The sequence below is a fragment of the Vicia villosa genome, linkage group LG3, assembly GCF_029867415.1.
Source record: "Vicia villosa cultivar HV-30 ecotype Madison, WI linkage group LG3, Vvil1.0, whole genome shotgun sequence".
NCBI lineage: Eukaryota > Viridiplantae > Streptophyta > Magnoliopsida > Fabales > Fabaceae > Vicia > Vicia villosa.
Genome location: NC_081182.1, coordinates 4,557,122 through 4,569,569, shown reverse-complemented (window position 1 = coordinate 4,569,569; position 12,448 = coordinate 4,557,122). Strand labels below are relative to the sequence as shown.

General features: G+C 37.4%; 2 protein-coding genes across 2 annotated transcripts; one reads left to right on the top strand and one right to left on the bottom strand.

The window, feature by feature from the left end:
• Nucleotides 1–5,838: 5,838 nt before the first annotated feature.
• On the bottom strand, nucleotides 5,839–6,357 carry LOC131657445 (uncharacterized). The gene is made up of 2 exons (XM_058926843.1): nucleotides 6,172–6,357; nucleotides 5,839–6,099 (listed from the first exon to the last, which is right to left on the bottom strand). Exons 1-2 carry the CDS (start codon nucleotides 6,355–6,357, stop codon nucleotides 5,839–5,841), a joined length of 447 nt encoding a protein of 148 aa, XP_058782826.1.
• A 5,191-nt stretch (nucleotides 6,358–11,548) lies between these two features.
• LOC131657444 (uncharacterized) lies at nucleotides 11,549–12,238 on the top strand. The gene is made up of 2 exons (XM_058926842.1): nucleotides 11,549–11,759; nucleotides 11,880–12,238. The coding sequence occupies exons 1-2, from the start codon at nucleotides 11,549–11,551 to the stop codon at nucleotides 12,236–12,238; spliced, it is 570 nt and encodes a 189-aa protein (XP_058782825.1).
• Nucleotides 12,239–12,448: the final 210 nt, after the last annotated feature.

Sequence of the window (12,448 nt, the reverse complement as noted above, 5' to 3'; positions counted from 1 at the left end):
CCGTACCGTATATCACCGTCTGAGCTGACAGAACTGAAGAAGCAGTTGGAAGAATTGCTGGAGAAGAAATTCATTCGTCCTAGTGTTTCTCCGTGGGGTGCACCTGTGTTGCTAGTGAAGAAGAAGGAGGGTTCAATGAGGCTATGTGTGGATTACAGACAATTGAACAAGGTTACTATCAAGAATCGGTATCCCTTGCCGAGGATTGATGATTTGATGGATCAGTTGGTTGGAGCATGTGTGTTTAGTAAGATTGATCTGAGGTCTGGGTATCACCAGATTCGTGTGAAAGACGATGGTATTCAGAAGACCGCTTTTAGGACAAGGTATGGACATTATGAGTATTCGGTAATGCCGTTTGGAGTTACTAACGCACCTGGTGTATTTATGGAGTATATGAATAGGATATTTCATCCTTATCTCGATAAGTTCGTGGTGGTGTTTATAGATGATATCCTAATATATTCTAAGAGTAAGGAAGAACATGCAGAACATCTCAGAATTGTGTTGGAGTTGTTAAAAGAGAAGCAACTTTTTTGCCAAACTGTCGAAGTGTGAATTTTGGTTAGAAGAGGTCAGTTTTCTTGGACATGTAATTTCAAAGAATGGTATTGCTGTCGATCCTACTAAGATAGAGGCTGTATCCCAGTGGGAAGCTTCGAAGTCAGTGTCAGAGATTCGTAGTTTTCTTGGTCTTGCAGGATATTACAGGAAGTTCATTGAAGGATTTTCAAAGTTAGCATTGCCGTTAACTAAATTAACCAGAAAGGGTCAGGCTTTCATTTGGGATGTAAAATGCGAGGAAGGATTTCAAGAGCTGAAGAAGAGGTTGACTAGTGCTCCTATTTTGATTTTGCCGAATCCGACAGAATCATTTGTGGTTTATTGTGATGCTTCGCTGATGGGTTTAGGTTGTGTATTGATGCAGAACCAACAAGTGGTCGCGTACGCGTCGAGACAACTCAAAGTGCATGAAAGGAATTATACGACTCATGATTTGGAGTTGGCAGCGGTGGTTTTTGTCCTGAAGTTGTGGCGACATTATTTGTATGGGTCGAGGTTTGAAGTGTTCAGTGATCATAAAAGTCTGAAATATCTCTTTGACCAGAAGGAACTGAATATGAGGCAGAGAAGATGAAAGCTTCTCAGAGTCGTCAAAAGAGTTATTATGATAAAAGGAGGAAGACACTTGAGTTTCAAGAGGGAGATCATGTGTTTATGAAGGTTACTCCTATAACGGGTATTGGTCGAGCTTTGAAGTCAAAGAAGTTGACTCCGCGTTTTATTGGACCATTCCAAATTTCAGAAAGAGTGGGAGAAGTGGCATACCGTATTGTGTTACCGCCAATGCTTGCCAACTTGCATGATGTATTTCATGTGTCTCAATTGAGGAAATACATTTCGGATCCGTCCCACGTGATCCAAGTGGATGATGTGCAGGTTAAAGACAACTTAACGGTTGAAACGTTACCTGTTAGGATTGAAGATAGAAGACTGAAGCAATTACGGGGCAAGGAAATAGCTTTAGTCAGAGTAGCTTGGGGAGGACCAGCTGAAGGAAATGTTACCTGGGAGCTAGAGAGCCAGATGAAGGATTCGTATCCAGAGCTCTTTACCTGAGGTATGTTTTCGAGGACGAAAACTCTTTTAGTGGGGGAGAGTTGTAACGCCCGTATAATTTTAATATTAATTTAATCAAGAATATTGAATTAATAATTAGAATTATTAAGGATTTTGTGAAAATAATAAATAAATAATGGTTTATGGCATTTGGGCCATGTGAGAAATAGTAAAAGAGGGGGTGTGATATAGGAAGGCCCTTTACTAATATTATTATTATTTTCATAAAATAATTGGAATTGGGAAGAAAGAAAGAACGTGAAAGAACAGAAGTCTGAGGAACGAGGAACGTGAAGGAGAACGGTAGAGGGAGAGACCAAGAATCAAGAAATTTGTCTAAGGTAAGGGGGGACTTATCTGATTATCATCTGTTATCGGGTTAGGGTTGATAATACTGAATAGATGTGGAATTCGGGTCGATTGAGTCATATGATAGGTTTAGGGATTGGGTCAATTGTATGATGTTTGATCTCTATGTTTGAATCTATGATGTTTGCGTTGTATGGTCTCAATTGATGTGTAATTGGTGTATTATGAGACGTATTTTGTGTTGTTTGTGCATTCTATTTCTCTAGGTTCGTACTGGTATGAATTGGGTGTGTTTGGAATGCATAGAATGCTATTTTCTGCAGGTTGGGGTTTCTGAAATCGCCGGTTCGCGCCGCGTACATAGGGTTGGCGCCGCGAACAGGTGGGCAGAATGCCAGGAAGTTGTGATACGCTCAGGTCGCGCCGCGTACCTGTGTTCGCGCCGCGAAGGCGTAACTTTTTCTCGTTTCGCGCCGCGTGTAGATGTTTGCACCGCGAATAACTTGGCAGAGAGCCAATGAATTTTTGGGAAGCTCAGTGCGCGCCGCGAACTGGTGATGGCGCCGCGTGCTGTTAGTGTTTTGAGATATTGTTGAAAGTTCAAAGATGCATAACTTTTTAACTGTTGGTCTGTTTGATGCGCCGTTTTGAGCTAAACGAACCTTGTAGGATAATCTATATGATGATGATTGATCGGTTTTTAGAATGATGAAAATACATGTATGCTATTCTTATTGAGTATGATGATTGATGCAAATACTTGTATGTTTTGTATATGATGATTATGGAATTGTGATTGAATGATGTTAATATATATATATATATATATATATGAACATACTTGAATGATGATGATGATGTTGATGATTGATGATGATGATGATAGTAGAAGTATGTTGTATATGTTGCATTCATTCATGTTCATTGAGGATACTGTATCCATAAGGGTGTGTTGGATCAGTGAAGGGCATGATTCCCATCGTGTGGAATCTGTGCTGGCAGGGTCGTATCTTGGACGATGTTGGATCGGTCATGGGTTATCCCCATTTGATGATGTTGGTACCACATGCATAGTGTCAGTTCATACATATGCATAATTTATAACATGATTGGATGTATTCCAGTGTTGTAAATGTTAATGATGTATTGATTTTGGTTTGACTTGTTGTGAATGTCTGTTTATGAAACAATTGGGTGAATCATGCAACTGGGATGTGTTATTACTGTATAACCTTATAACGTTTGTTAATTATGATGAGACTCACCCTTACATGTTGTCATTTTCAGATTAAGGATAGCGGCTGTTCGACTCGGTGAGGATTAGCTCATGAGTCAGGGTCTTAGTAGCGTCAGGTGTCATGCTCTGATAGTTGTAACACTGGGGACGTGATTGTTTAGAGTTTATGATTATGACTCTAGTTATGTTTTGAAGGATAAGTTCTAAAGATGTTAAACTTAGTCCGTTTTTGATAAATTTCCGCTGTGTGAACATGAAACGTTTTAATTTATGAATGATTACCTCAGTGAATGCATGACATGACTGAATGATGTTTGTTTATTATGAATTGTGGCACCCTTATTTCATGTACTCTGAATAATTGTTTTAAAATCGCCGCGGGGTTAGTAAGGGGTGTTACAGGATTCACTTCAGAAGGCTGTACATTTGTTTTGCTGCTTGTAAGGAAAGTTTCAAATTAAGCAGACATTTCATTGGGCTTGATGGATGTTTCTTGAAAGGACTTTGTGGAGGTCAAATCCTTGCAGCCATTGGTAGATATCCAAATGATCAAATGTTACCCATAGCATTTGCAGTGGTGGAGAGTGAAAACAAGGATAGCTGGACATGGTTCTTGGAGTTGCTTATTGCTGACCTTGGTGGAAGGGAAGAGGGCCTGACATACACATTTATTAGTGATCAGCAAAAGGTATGATTCATATTGCATTTACATTTTGCATTTACATTTTGCATTTACATTTTGCTTATACACCTTTCTTATACACTTTGCATAGGGATTATTGCCTGCAATGGAAGAGCTTCTGCCTAGGGTAGAACAAAGATTTTGTGTCAGACATTTATACAACAACTTTAGGAAGAGGTATCCTGGAAAAAAACTTAAAGAAATTATCTGGAAAGCTGCCAAGTCTACTTATTACCAGGCTTGAGAAAGGGAGATGAAGGTAATGAAGGATGTGAATGTGGAAGCTTACAAGCACATGATGAGCACCCCTCCAAGATTTTGGAGTAGATCATACTTCAAGACACATAACAAGTGTGATGCTGTTCTGAATAATATGTCAGAGGCTTTCAATAGTGTCATATTGTATTCTAGGTCCAAACCATTGATAACCATGGTAGAGGAAATCAGAACATATATGATGGAGAGGTGGGCTACAAATAGGTTGAGGTTTGAAAGGCTAGCAGATGAAGAAGTGCTACCAAACATTAGAAGGAAGATTGAGAAAACAAACTCATACACAAACATGTGGCTAGTCAGGTATAGAACATTTCTGATTTAAACTCATTAGATTTAAACTCATTATTCTGTGTATTGTATTTAAACTCATTAGAACATTTCTGTGTATTGTATTTCAACTCAGTGGAACATTTTTGTTTATTGTTTTTAAACTCAGTGGAACAGTTCTGATTATTGTATGTATTGTTAGGATGTCTGATGAGCATATCTTTGAAGTGAGGCATCTTGAAAATTCTGCAGAAAAGTTCACAGTCAACTTGAAGGATAGAGTTTGTTCATTCAGAAGATGGGAGCTGACAGGCTTACCTTGTGTGCATTCACTTTCAGCCATGAAGAGTAGGAATCATAAGGTTGATGACTACATACCTGATTATTATAGAAAGTCAAGATATGTAGAGGTCTATAAACCTGTTATTTTTTCAGTTAATGGCTCTAATCTTTGGGTAAGAACAGAGTACCCTGATGTTCTGCCCCCAAAATATAGGAAAATGCCTGGAAGACCTAAAAAGAGAAGGAATTTAGAGCAAGGTGAAATTGACGGGTCTGATAGAAAAATGAGAAGGACTGGATTTATTGTTTCATGCAGCAGGTGTAAAAAACCAGGTCACAACAAGCTTACATGTAAGGTTCCTTCAACTACTCAAGCTTCCCAATCAGTTTCTGCCGAAGCTTCCCAATCAGTTTCTGCCCAAGCTTCCCAACCGGTCACTGCCCAAGCATCTCAAGCAACACCTCAAGCATTTCCTAATCAAGCTTCCCAACCGGTCACTGCCCAAGCATCTCAAGCAACACCTCAAGCATTTCCTAATCAAGCTTCCCAACCAGTCACTGTCCAAGCATCTCAAGCATCTCAAGCAAAGTCCAAGAAAGTCCCTTCAAAATCAAAGAAGTTGCCGGTCAGGAGGCCAGCTACCCCTTTCATACCACCTGGTCCTACAACAAGATTGAATGCAGCCAGAACAGCTGTAGGCCCAACAACAAGAAGGACAACTCCTACCAAGAGAGCCACCCCAAGCTGGAAAATTTAGTTTATGTTTTGAACAACTACTGTTATGTTATGAATTAGCACTCTTAAGCATCTTTTATGTGGCATCTTTTTGGACAACTACTGTTAGTTTTTTGGACAAGCATATGTTAATTATGTAGCATATTTTATGTTATGAAACTGATGTAACTACTGTTAGTGTTTTGACAACTTATGTTGGTGTTAAGCAACAATGTCAATCCTTATGTTAAACCTTATGGTTGTTGCAGTTATTAAGCTTGAGATGTAAACATAACAAAAATGGGAAACTCATAATTTAAACACTTAAATTAACCTTTAATTGAAATTGAGCCAAATTGTAAATGATACATCTGTTACAAACTTTTTTTACACAAATCCAATGTGTAGCATCTGACCTAACAACAACCTATGTTAAACTGGTTGACCTTATTACAACATCCTAACAACAACAACAACTAAAAGTAAACAAAACAGACTCCTCCAAATTTTTTCTATCTTCATGCTCTTCTTCGATTGATTCTGCAATTCTGTAATCTTCTTCTTTAAACACTCGACCTCCATTTTTACAGCATCAATATCATGTTCAAGCTTCTCCAACCTACTCTTTTGATTCCTCATAAAGTGATCTTTTTCATCCTCAGCATCATCATAGAACCATTGAAAGTAGCCACATCCAGGTTGTGTTGAACCCTATGTCGTTCAACAATAATTTCAAATCAGACCAAACACAACAATGGAATGCGACTAAAAAAGTTAATTTACCTTATAATTACGACAACCCCAAAATTGTCGCCCATAGTTCGTGACAGTTGAAGCTCTTCGTAGAGTAGCCATGTCTCCACAGCCACATTTAGGTTTCCATCGCAACATCCCTTCTGCACTCCCAAATTTCTTCACATAAGAATCGTATGTACATTCTCCAGAATTCGTTGAGGAAGAAGACTTCATTTTCCACGTGAACCCTAGAAACTGGGGAAGAAGAATTCATTGAGGAAGAAGAGGAGATTTGGTTCTGCAAATGTGAACCCTAGCACCTGTGAATTTGGGGATGAAGCCAATTTGGGAAGAGACACATATAATAAAAAAAAACATATAAACATTTCCACATCACATGCCACATAGGATTATTTAACGCCTGTTACACCTTATTTGACAGAAAGGATAAACGTGCACCTTTTAGAACAATTAAAGGACCAGTTTGGAACTTTTTAGAGTTGAGGGACCAAAATGGACCCAAGGGTATACTTAAGGGACCAAAAAGGGTATTTAGCCTAAAAATAAATACGAACCATAAATAAATGTGAAACAATTAAAATGAAACGTACCGTCAGGAGTGTGGCGGATTCGGTCAACTGCCTGGCTCTCCAGTTGGAGGCCTCATTCAGCTTATGGTATAGGTATACCAGAATAGCTGACCCCCAGTTCCACTGGTGAACGGTAGTCAAGTCCATGAAGTAGCAGAGGTAGGTCACGTCGACGTATCTTGCACTCTTGTCCACAAAGAGTGCAGTGCCTACCAAAAACATGAGCCAGCACCGGAGAGCGCAGGCATGGTGATACTCCATAAATAGGTCGTTCTCCGCATCCTCGGATTCGGCCGCCGCCACCAAGTGGTGCTCATAATAATCGCTCAATGTGGAGAACCGGATATGAGGCCCGTTTGTCGTTCGACACTTCAAATCAGCCATATCTGAGTCCATACCCAGATAGATCGGCATCCACTCGATCGCATCGACCCTCTGGATCCGGGAATGGTCCAGCAGCATCCCCCTAATCGGCAAGTGGAGAAGACAGTGCACATCATTCAAGGTGATCGTCATCTCCCCAACCGGTAAGTGGAAAGAAGACGTCTCCCTATGCCACTGCTCCACAAAGGCCCCCTGCATGCCGTGGCTGATGGTGGTATACCCGGTCATGCACAACCCACCAAGCCCGAAAGCAGTCACCGCATCATTAAACCACCGCGCCTCTGGTTTAAAGAGACAAAAAATCTAGGCCCAATTTTTTGACTACATCCAATTTAATTGAAGGATAAATAAATATCTCCAAAAAACTCAAAGGTAAATTTTTTGGTTTATTCGAACATATTCGAATTCGGAAATGCATCTTCGAAAAACCTCTGAAAAAATGAAATGTGGTGCGTTCGAAGATGCATCTCTGAATTCTGGGGGTAAAAAAGGAATTGCACCAGAGGTTCTGAGAAGGTATAGGGGTGAAATTCCCAAGCTGAATTGCTAAAGGTTGAATGATCCCGCAATCAAAAGGCCAACACCTTATCATTACTCTTAGGTGATTGCGTATCGTTAGATTTAATTGAAGGATATCTGCATTCCACGTCAGGTAACTTCAGATGATTTTTACCGTCTTCCATATATAAAGCTCTTCACGCGCAAATGTATTCTACTAATTTTTACGATCATACTACTTCTCATTCATTCATTTATTTGGGTGTTAGAGTGATAATCTTGCGAATTCATCCTACTCTGATGTACTGGAAGTTCGCTCCTTCACATCTAAATCCTATTTCATTCCATCATCAAATATATTTGGTTGCTGAACGGAACAACTATATTTATTAATATATGTAAAATGGTAAAAAAAAACTTGCAATAAAAAATAGAATGAGTAATTGAAAGAGTTTGTAATTTTTATAAAATAAAAAATTGTCAAAAGAGTTTGCAAATTTTTTTTCTTATAAAATTTTGTAATTGTACGAGCGAATTTATAATTTTACCATTGTAATTATAAATTTTATAATATTATGTTGTAAGTTAAATTTTAAGTCATTGCATTTTTGTTAAAATTAAGTAAAATTTATGTGCCTACCTAATTATTTTTGTGATGCTTTCCCATCCTGAGTTCGATTAAATGGGATTAGAATTTTTCATTTCTCGTTCTATTTGAATGTATATAACTCAGACTTAATTGATGCATTTGAAATAATAACTAGTTATTATTTAATAGTAAGAGTATCATTTTTCTTACTATCATTGAGTGTTACGCCGTTAACTATCATTGATTCAAAGGTTTAGTTCATTGATTGCAAACTAGAGTGTTTAGTGTTAATGCAGTGGCAAGGTATGAATCTAGATGATACCTTGTGGGAACAATAGAACGAGTTGGTCAAAATCTACAACCTTAAGGATAAAGTTGGTTTTGATGGGGAGGTGTGGATAGCGATCCACAAGATAAACCAAGAGTTAAAGTTGGGCCTAACAACACTATGAGGCCCAAAAAAGCTAGTTGCCAGCCCAAGAAGTTAGCTGACTATGTGGTTTACAAATGAGAAGCTTCTAGAAATTATGACTCAGTTGCTTATGTATTATTCTGTTAGAAATTTTCTATGTGATCCCATGGGATCCTGAGAATAATCTGGTATGATTGTATCTTGCTATATATGTGTGTAAGGAACTGAGATGAATTATCAATGAAATTATAATCTCTTCCTATCCCTTATTTTTTGGAGGCCTTCTTTGTCCTCGAAATCAGAGAACATTTTCCCTATCATAGAAGAACTAAAGTTCATTTAAGTCAAGAAAGAAAAAAAATTAAATCACTTAAACCTCTATTTTATTTCATCTCTTCAAACCTTGTGGACAACTTTTCAGGTCTGACTTTAGACTCAAAGATGAAGAGGCCCAATTTTGAAAGGGCCTTAATCAAAGGCACGGAAGCTGGATTACTAAAGGTTAATAGTGTGTTTGGTTTGGCGTTTAAACCTCCAAACGCACGGTAAGCTGTCTTGTGGGCGTGATTTTTCAGAAGCTACAACATGGAGCTTCTATGTAAACGTGGAAACTTGACGTGATTTTTTAGTAAACGTGGAAAAGCTGACGCCAAACCAAATACACTATAAATGATCCTGTAGTCAAGAGGTCAGCACCTGATCATTACTCTTAAGTGATTGTGTACAGTTAAATTTAATTGAAGGATATCCGCATTCCATGTCAAGTAACTTGGGACGATTTTTACCGTCTCCTGTATATAAAGTTCTTCATGCGCAAATGTATTCTACTCATTCTCACAATCATACTAGATCTCATTTATTTATTTATTTGGGTGTTTGAGTAATAATCTTGCAGAACTACCCTATTCTAATATACTGAAAGTTTGCTCCACCATATCTGAATTCTATTTCACTCCATCATCAAATATTTTTAGTTGTTGAACAAAACAATTACATTTTTTAATATCTGTAAAATGGTCAAAATAAAAACTTACAATAAAAAAATAGAATGAATAATTAATAGAGTTCATACAAAAATTATTATCAAAAGATTCTGTAGATTTTGTAATTTTTTTTTGTTTCTTATAAATTTTTTTAATTGTATAAGAGAATTTATAATTTTATCTTTGGAAAAAATATAAATTGAGTAACACAATATATATATATATATATATATATATATATATATATATATATATATATATATATATATATATATATATATATATATATATATATATATATATATATATATATATATATATATATATATATATATATATATATATATATATATATATATATATAAGTGTGTGCTTTTGCATACCTCATTTTTTTGTGATGCTTTCCCAATCCTGAGCTAGATTAATGGGATGCGAAATTTTCAATTCTTGTTCTAATTAAGTGTAAATATCTCACTTAATTAATGCATTTGAAATAATTAGTTAACATTTAACAGTAAGAGTATCATTTTTCTTTATACGTCACATGTGAAGTGTTTAACCTAACACAACCACTCAACACATTCCACTAAGTTGGCTTGACTAAATATTACAGGAGGAGTCACTCACAAGACACATATTTCAACCATTTGTTGTTGCATAATTAGTGGCTTTGATGTTAGTACTAAAATGGAATGAATGCAGGTGGCACGCGGTCACTATTCAGTATTGTTGAAATTGCAGATTTTCAGCACTTCAATTTGCGTAATCGGTTACAACCTCGATACTCATAAATAAAAGTGGCGCAGTGGTGGCATAATCGGTTACGTTATTTGTCGTAACAAATTATAGTGAAGCTTAGCTGTTTTATTTTTCTATTTTGGCTGTTATTTTAGTTTCCAATTACTTGTAACTTTGTACTATATAATACAAGGGACTTACTACTCCCATTTGTTGTTAATGTCAATTTGATCACTCACCCTCAATTACTCTCTCTTTCATAATTTCTCTCAATTTCTTTAATCTTCATCTTCTCCAATTGAATCAAATCCTCCATTGATACACCTTGATTGTTTTTGTATGTTCTAACATTTGGCATCAAGAGCACTGGTTCTGATCCAATTTCGTTGTGACAATGAGTAACATTACCAATGATCGAATCTCTACCAACATACCAATTCTTAATTCGAAGAATTATGACAAGTGGTCTAAACAAATGAAGGTTTTGTTTGGGTATAAAAAAGTTCTCGATATCGTCAACAACGGTGTTACACCACTTGAGACTGAACACACAGCTGCACATCAAGCTATATTCAAAGAAGAGAAGAAGAAAGACTACAAAGCTCTCTTCTTGATTCACTCTTGCGTTGATGGTGATAATTTCGAAAAGGTCGGTGATTGTGAGTCCGCGAAGCAAGCTTGGGTAATTCTGGAGAAAGCTTATGCCCGGGCTGCAAAGGCGAAGGTGGTGAGGTTACATCCTCACAAGAGGCAATTCGAGTTGACACAAATGGAAGAAAAGGAAACGATCAACGATTATGTGCCGCACATTACGCGTTTGGTAAATCAAATTAAGTCATGTGGAGAAACTATTCTAGAGCAGAATGTTGTGTCAAAAATCTTACGTTCTTTGACGTCAAGATTCGACAACATTGTAGTGGCTATCGAAGAGTCAAAGAATCTTGCGATGTTGATTAAGGATGAGCTTCAAAGTTCTCTAGAGGCACATGAACAAAGAATGGACGAGAGAGGAAACGATAAGGCAAAGGCGGAGATAGCTTTGCAAGCTCGTTTCAATGAGAAGATTAAATGATCAAAAGGAAAATGGGCTTCGAAAGGGAAGCAAGGTTTTCAGAATTTTGGTGTAGGAAATTCACAAAATTCGAAAGTTTCGACGGGACAAAAGGGTGAGAGCAACAACTCTAATGGTTATGGTGATCGTAGCAATGCGAAAGGTGGAAAACCGAGAGATATGAGCAAAGTACAATGCCGGAAATATAGGAAACTTGGGCATTTTGTAGCAAAATGTAGTGCTAAAGAGTGGGAATCTAAAGAGGATGAAGCCAAGGTTACAAGGAAAGAGGTAGATGATGAAGCTACATTCTTAATGATGATTTCCAAGGAGTTTAGTGGCAATTTAGAGGTGCTTGACAGTAGTTGCAAGTCACGGGACAACAACTGCAGTAGTGCAGAAAATGGGGCAGATTTGCGCTCAAAATAAAATGTGATGATTTCGGTTCGAGATGGAACCCAAGGCAGCGATGAATGGTACTTGGACTCCAGTTGTTCGATGCATATGACAGGGAGAAAAGATTTGTTTGTGCAAATCAATCAAGTGGTGAAAAATAAAGTGAAGTTTGCAGTTGATTCAACTCTTACGGTCGAAGGTGTCAGTGATGTTTTAATCGAGAAGAAGAATGGTGGATATTATATGATCAAAGATGTGTTATATATTCCATGTATTAAATGTAATCTTTTGAGTATTAGACAATTGCTTGAGAAAGGTTACAACATACGTTTGAAAAATAAGATCTTACGTGTTGTTGATGCTAGTGGTGTGTTGATCCTTAAAGCTCCTATGGCTTCCAATAGGACATTCAAAGTTGAGTTGAAAGTATTGGAGCATAGGTGCTTAGATAAAGCTGCAAGTAGAGAGGAATAGTTATGGCACTATCGTCTTGGTCACTTGAATTTTTGTGATCTCAAAGCATTGCAACAAAATGGTATGGATACCGGGCTGACACACATTAACATTCCAGCTGAGTTATGCAAGGAATGTATGAAGTGAAAGCATCACAAAGGGAGTTTTAGCAAGGATGCAGGACATAGGACCAAAGCACATCTTGAGGTGGTGTACTCTGACGTTTGTGGG

What these genes read in the sequence shown, in the direction of transcription:
- LOC131657445 (XM_058926843.1), bottom strand. Translation starts at nt 6,357, where the DNA reads ATGAAGTCTTCTTCCTCAACGAATTCTGGAGAATGTACATACGATTCT. An exon ending in GGGGTTGTCGTAATTATAAG is followed by an intron (nt 6,100 to 6,171) that starts GTAAATTAACTT and finishes TGAACGACATAG; the next exon opens with GGTTCAACACAACCTGGATG.
- LOC131657444 (XM_058926842.1), top strand. Translation starts at nt 11,549, where the DNA reads ATGAGCAAAGTACAATGCCGGAAATATAGGAAACTTGGGCATTTTGTA. An exon ending in GTCACGGGACAACAACTGCA is followed by an intron (nt 11,760 to 11,879) that starts GTAGTGCAGAAA and finishes TGCATATGACAG; the next exon opens with GGAGAAAAGATTTGTTTGTG.